This window comes from Anarrhichthys ocellatus, unplaced genomic scaffold (genome assembly GCF_004355925.1).
Source record: "Anarrhichthys ocellatus isolate YVR2014 unplaced genomic scaffold, GSC_Weel_1.0 scaffold1838, whole genome shotgun sequence".
In the NCBI taxonomy this organism is placed as follows: domain Eukaryota; kingdom Metazoa; phylum Chordata; class Actinopteri; order Perciformes; family Anarhichadidae; genus Anarrhichthys; species Anarrhichthys ocellatus.
The window spans coordinates 2,943-9,585 of NW_022281812.1; the positions used below are offsets into that span (position 1 = coordinate 2,943).

Consider the following 6,643-nt stretch of genomic DNA (forward strand, 5'->3'; position numbering starts at 1 on the left):
CTCTCTCTCTCTGTCTGTCTCCCTCGCTCTCTCTCTCTGTCTGTCTCTCCCTCGCTCTCTCGCTCTCTCTGTCTGTCTCTCCCTCCCTCTCGCTCTGTCTCTCCCTCCCTCTCTCGCTCTCTCTCTCTGTCTGTCTCTCCCTCCCTCTCTCGCTCTCTCTCTGTCTCTCTCTGTCTATCCCTGTCTCTCTCTGTCTGTCTCTCTCTGTCTATCCCTGTCTCTCTGTCTGTCTCTCTCTGTCTATCCCTGTCTCTCTCTCTCTGTCTGTCTCTTCTCCCTCTCTCTCTCTGTCTGTCTCTTCTCCCTCTCTCTCTCGCTCTGTCTCTCTCTCTGTCTGTCTCTTCTCCCTCCCTCTCTCGCTCTGTCTCTGTCTGTGTCTGTCTCTGTCTGTCTCTCTCTCTCTCTCTCCCCCTCCCCCCCCTCTCTCTCTCCCCCTCTCTCTGTCGGTCTCTCTGTCTGTCTGTCTCTGTCTGTCTCTCCCCCTCTCTGTCTGTCTCTCCCCCTCTCTGTCTGTCTCTCTCTCTGTCTGTCTGTCTCTCCCCCCCTCTCTCTGTCTCTCTCCCCTCTCTCTCTCTCTCTCTCTCTCTCTCTCTCTCTCCCTCTGTCTCTCCCCCTACCTCTCTCTCTCTCTCCCTCTGTCTCTCCCCCTACCTCTGTCTCCTCTCCCCCTCCCCCTGTCTCTCCCCCACTCTCTCTCCCTCTCTGTCTCTCCCCCTCCCCCTCCCTCTCTCTGTATGTTGGTGTGTATCAGGCCATCCGTAGTGTGTTGTGGCAGGACGTGTATCCTCAGATCAAGCTGTGGGAGTTCTACCAGCTCAAAGTGGACCGTGCTGTGGAGCAGTTCAGAACCCTACTACACAATGGTCTGTACCGTCGATCAGTGAAGATTTGAAAAACTATGTCAACTTTGTCATGGTTGCAAAACTTCAAAAAAGTGTGAGCGCACCATCAGCAGAGCATGAAGCAGCCTCAGTGCATACACATGTTCATGTACTGTTTTGTACGTCTCCTGTGCTTGGCAGCGCTCAGAGCCCAATATACAATTGCTGAAATGACATGCGTAATACAGAAAACATAGACCTGAATCATAAAAATATGCTCCTCTGTAAAACCCAGTATTGATTTACATTGAAGCGTATCGGATTTGCCAGATGCGCATGAGACGGACGAGTGAAGAACGTGGCTGAAAGTGTTGTGTAGACACAACTTTACCACAAGAAGGAGCTTTAGTTTTAATGAAATGCTCAGCTGCACCGTATTCCACCAACGTTCTACAGGGATATCAGTTGAGATGTGGCCCCAGTCATCTGTGTTTATTGATGAGGAATATCCAATGTATTGTATTATTATCGGCTTAATGTACGATATTTGGACATGACTTTGATCATTGTTATGTTCTCGTCTTACCGTATATGGTTTATCCATACACATAGATGGACATGACCTCAATCAGTTTTAAGCTAATGACTTATTGTACAATTTATGGACATGACCTTGATTATTTTTCGGTCCTTGCTGATCGATATCGTCCGTCAGGTTTACGTGTGTGTTTGTTTACATAAGAATGTCACCAACAATTTATCCAACATGCCAAAACACACAGCAGGGTTCATTTATTCCCTACCAATAGACGGGCAATGTGCAGACACAGCACATTTTTGGTAACAGAGCCTGAGAATCTATTATATAAATTTGTTTGCTTGTGTGGATTCATTTAACTTATTTATATATTATTATTATTATTATTATTATTATTATTATTATTATTATTAATTTTTATTTTTTTCCACATTCCAATGTCTGAATATTCTTAACAGTAAAAGTGCATGGCTCCCTAAAAGGGTGTACTTGCATTATTATTATTAGATTAGAAAACGTTATTAATCCCCAGTGGGGAAACTCTTTTTGCTATTGTAATTATGCTATTACATTATCATTTTATCAGTGGCATACAATGGTCTTAACATTTAAATAATATCATTTCTCCTAGTTATTTCTGGGTCAATATATCAACTAGTGATCATTTCTGCATGTTTACCTTCTATTGTGACAAAGGAATTGAAAACAGACACATAGACCCAAACATGTTGTGTTCAGTGACAGATCGTTGTGGCTGAACTCAGTTAGAAAGCTGCTCGTGTGCTAATTAGATTTCGATACTGTTTCAATGACCTTTGCATGTTTGTGTTGTTAGGCACAAAGCCAGACCAGAGTAAGACCGGGGGGAAGAAGGGCCTGAGGATCATTCAGGACCCAGAGGTCCATCGTTATGGGAACACAGTGGACATGGACTCCGCTCTGGAGACCTTTGTACCTCGCAGGTCTGACCCACAACTTCAAGCTACGGCGGTTATTGTTCAAACTTATGATAGTTTTAGCGGTTCTTTGAGTAGCTGATTTGACAACCATTGTTGTCAACCAGAAGATGACTCCTCAGCCAGGGCTCAAGAGCTTTCCATGACAGTACCTCCATCAGCTTCTGTTCACATTCAATTAGAGATGTGCAATATTACTGCTTGATAAATCATTTGCTAACATCAAGAGAATATATGCAGTGCACAAAGGTTGTGTAACAAAGTCACAAACGTAATCCTGGCAGGCCCGTTTTATACATGTATACATAGTACATGTGCACTATGTATACATGTATGTATGAAGCACTTTGACTTTCTGTAAATGTAGAGTAGTGGTACTTTTTGTTTAATGTTACCGCCCTCTCTCTGTAGCTCCTCCCCACAGCACATCGAGGAGTGCTGTGGTTGGCTGAGACAGAAATTGAAGGAGCTGAACGAAGAAGAGCACAACATCATGCACCAGCATCAGGAGCAGGTAAGGCAGTGTGTAATGTACCACCAGACGGGGTTACTGCTCTATAAATAAGAAATAATGATTAGTATGCACACTACAGCATGATATGACCAAGCACTAACGGAAGGTCAGACATGTGATTTCACATTGGAGCCGGCCGGCTGGAGCCAAATCTGACACCTGTCGGTATGGCTCTCAGAGGAGTCAAGGAGGAGATGCCTCATATCGTTCATATTTGTTACTTGTACACTGACTACCCAAATACTGCAGTGTCAGTATTAGAGTGGAGTATTTGCATAAAGTGTGGAATTGGAGACATGGTGAGGGTTTCCCAAAATAATGAATGCTTCCTGTACATCAGTCAGTGTTCTTTGTGTTCCTTCTCTTCCTCAAGGCTGCCAACTGTATTGTGGGAAACGTAGTGTATGAGCGTCTGGCAGACCACGGCCCCAAACTTGGTCCCGTTAGCAGGAAAGACCCTCTGGTTACCAGGTAATGAATATAAAGAGATGGCTTTCAGGAGAGAGACAAAGGACAGATACAATACAGCTGAGGTGGATGATGCAGACACATAGTAAATGTTAAAGCTACATCCTGGACAGATAACGGGGACATGAGGTTCATGATAACACCAGGAGTGATGGGAGGCTGAGGGTTGGTGGATCTCAGTGGTTTCATCTGTCTGTCTCAGGTACTTCACCTTCCCATATCACGATATGACTCTGGAGCAGGAGATGCAGCTGCTGGACCAGCCAGACAAGACGTGTCTCTTCCTGGCTCACAATGGTTGGGTGATGGGAGACGATCCACTGCGCAACTTTGCTGAACCAGGTTGATATATTAAACGTCTTAGAAAAATAGAGAGAAAACTATAAGAACAGAGGAATAAATAAACACCTGCTGTGACAAGGTTGAAGAGGGGATCCTCATTCCTCCCACTGACCATGATGCTGTGTCCTGTTACATCACTTTTTATATCCGATAATTAACGGGGACCTGAGAACCTCAATGTAAAATACTGTCAGCAACTTTCAGGTTGTAGGTTGAACAGTCTGCACCGATGACATTGTGATTCCTCTGTGTCTGTGCTACATAGGCTCCAATGTGTATGTGCGTCGGGAGCTGGTATGCTGGGGTGACAGTGTCAAACTCCGCTACGGCAATGGGCCCAAGGACTGCCCGTACCTGTGGGCCCACATGCAGAAGTACACGGAGATCACAGCCAAATATTTCCACGGAGTCAGACTGGACAACTGCCACTCTACACCATTACATGTAGCTGAGGTATTGTCATCTCTTCTCATATTATCATGCAGTCCTTAAGCATATTGTAGCTTTTAATAGAACAAGGTTATGAGGAAATTGTAAAAGGAAAATGTCATTTCATTGCGTTCTGGTTTATGTCTGAGAGTTTGAGTAAAGCCCAGCCTTGCTGTGTCTGAAGATAGATGCATACTGTACATCAGTGCTAACAGCAGACCCTTCTCTTCTCCCTGTTTGTAATGCTGGTGTATTGTCTTGTCTAGGCCATGTTAGATGCAGCCAGAGCGGTCAGACCCAATCTGTATGTGATAGCTGAACTGTTTACAGGCAGCGAGCTCCTTGACAATGTGTTCGTTAACCGGCTGGGAATTAGCAGTCTTATACGAGGTACAGCTCCTCAGCATGAACTAATGTGTTCTTGTCTCTTTCTTCTCTCTTGTCACTGCACTTTTCTGCGTTCTTCCTCATCCTACCCAAACATACTCTATCTCTTTCCATCTCTTGACTCTGACTCTGTGTTCATGCACCGTATGAGTGCACGTTGTGGTCGCTTGGCCTGTTATCACTAACTGGCTGCATTCCTTTCACATTGCTCTCCTCTTCCTCCTCTGTCTGTCCTTCCTTGTCTTTTCTCCAACCTCCTCTCTTGCACTGCCTGCACTTGTTCTGCTGTGTTGCCTTGCTGTGTTTGTCCAGTACATGCTGGACGTGGCCAGAACAGTATGTCCTAACCTGTATGTGGTGGCTGAACTGTTCACCGGCAGTGAGGAACTGGATAATGTCTTCGTAACCAAGCTAGGGATCACGTCGCTCATACGAGGTACAGTAATGTATATGATCAAAATGCACACACACTACATACATTAATCATCATTAACATTGACAAATGAGACAGTTTGGGATATTAAGGTAGGTATTTGTGTTGCTTGTAATATTATTCATACAGATTGGTGACAAAGCAAAGAAAAAAGACAGTTACTGTTGTTTCACTATTAGCTTTCACAACAGCTTCAGTGTCTCTTGCCATAGATGATCTGTTGCTCTCTTCTGGACAGATGAACAGCATTGTTTTATTAGACTGGTATTGACTGTGAGGGTTATATCATACCATTCACATCATTCCCATACTCATCAATCCATTCAATCAGCCAAAGGTCCCTGTGTTATGTTTCCCTTCTCATTTGTTCAGCTTGTTCTTTCTTTTTAATTGGTCACCTGTCTGTATATTTAAGCACAATTCCCAAAAGTGAAAATATCAATCAATATTCCATTATTAGATGTCATGGCAGATATAATGCAAGACATGTAATTGAATTTAACATTTTACAACAATTTAGAAAATAGGGAATATTCTGGAACTGTCTGTGAGCTCACTCTGTACATTGTTGAACATGCATCCTAAACATAAGCTCGTGTTGTCCATCGCCTCTCAAAGGCAGAACACCTGCATTGCCAGATTGTAATGTGGCCCAGAATTACTCCACAGTGGTCTTGAATGTGTGAACCAGTTGCTTTTTTGATAACTGTCCTCCAATGTCTCCGTCCGTGGCTCTTTCTCATTTCCCGATTTCTTTGCCACCTCGATTCCTCGCTCTTTGCTCCTCTGGCTTGTGACCCCGAAATCAATCTCAGCGCTCCATCTTGAAGGCTATCCCAATTCCTAAAATGCATCTGGAGGAGAGAGGATCGAGGAGGCCTGCCGGTGGAGCTATGGGCGAGGAAGCACCAACACTTAAACAAATAAAAGAGGCGGGACACACGGCTGTAATGATCTCAAACCACGGCTGCTCTCTACAAATCTAACAGTTCCTTTTCGTGTTCATAAATTGTATTCATTCAAGATGATCAGATGAGCGATCAAACCTTCTGCCGTTCAGTGTGTGCAGCTCCTGGTAACTGGTGCTGTTCTGCCCACATTACTTCATCACAATCACCAATACTTCTGTTCTTATACTGCATGCAGGCACCTACTATAATCCTGACATGATGTCTACAAGTGCAAACAGCTGTGGACGTCAAATTACTAAATCAATAATTCTATTAAAATTAGCACAAATTAACTATTTCATGTTGTCATACAAGTAGACAGGACTGTTTGTGTGTATATACTATATACTGTATATCAATCGTAATCATATATAATATGTCACTCAGTATTTGTATACAAACATTTAATAAAGTATATGAAGTCTTTATTACATATAGTCTGTGAGTGTGTTAAATATAACATGCGTGACTATGATCGTTCTTGTCACATTATGCCACATTGTGAATTGAATAAATGGTAAATATGTAAGTGCTTGTCTGACAGAGATCATAAAATACATACAGTTGTGTGAAAAAGTGTTTGCCCCCTTCCTGATTTCTTATTTTTTTGCATGTTTGTCACACTTAAATGTTTCAGATCAAACAAATTTAAATATTAGACAAAGATAACACAAGTAAACAATGAAGGTTTTTATTATTAAGGGGAAAAAAAAATCCAAACCTACATGGCCCTGTGTGAAAAAGTGATTGCCCCCTAAACCTAATAACTGGTTGGGCCACCCTTAGCAGCAACAACTGCAATCAA

At 43.1% G+C, this 6,643-nt stretch overlaps 1 protein-coding gene across 1 annotated transcript in view; it reads left to right on the forward strand.

The window, feature by feature from the left end:
- Window positions 1–4,860, forward strand: part of LOC116377911 (glycogen debranching enzyme-like) — a gene marked incomplete at its 5' end in the record, with an annotated part of 6,656 nt that extends 1,796 nt beyond the window's left edge. The window contains 7 exons of the mRNA XM_031839675.1: window positions 752–863; window positions 2,195–2,321; window positions 2,727–2,829; window positions 3,203–3,300; window positions 3,500–3,639; window positions 3,905–4,092; window positions 4,335–4,860. Of these exons, the coding sequence (XP_031695535.1) occupies window positions 752–863; window positions 2,195–2,321; window positions 2,727–2,829; window positions 3,203–3,300; window positions 3,500–3,639; window positions 3,905–4,092; window positions 4,335–4,640 (1,074 nt within the window). The remainder of the gene's footprint in view (window positions 1–751; window positions 864–2,194; window positions 2,322–2,726; window positions 2,830–3,202; window positions 3,301–3,499; window positions 3,640–3,904; window positions 4,093–4,334) is intronic.
- Window positions 4,861–6,643: the final 1,783 nt, after the last annotated feature.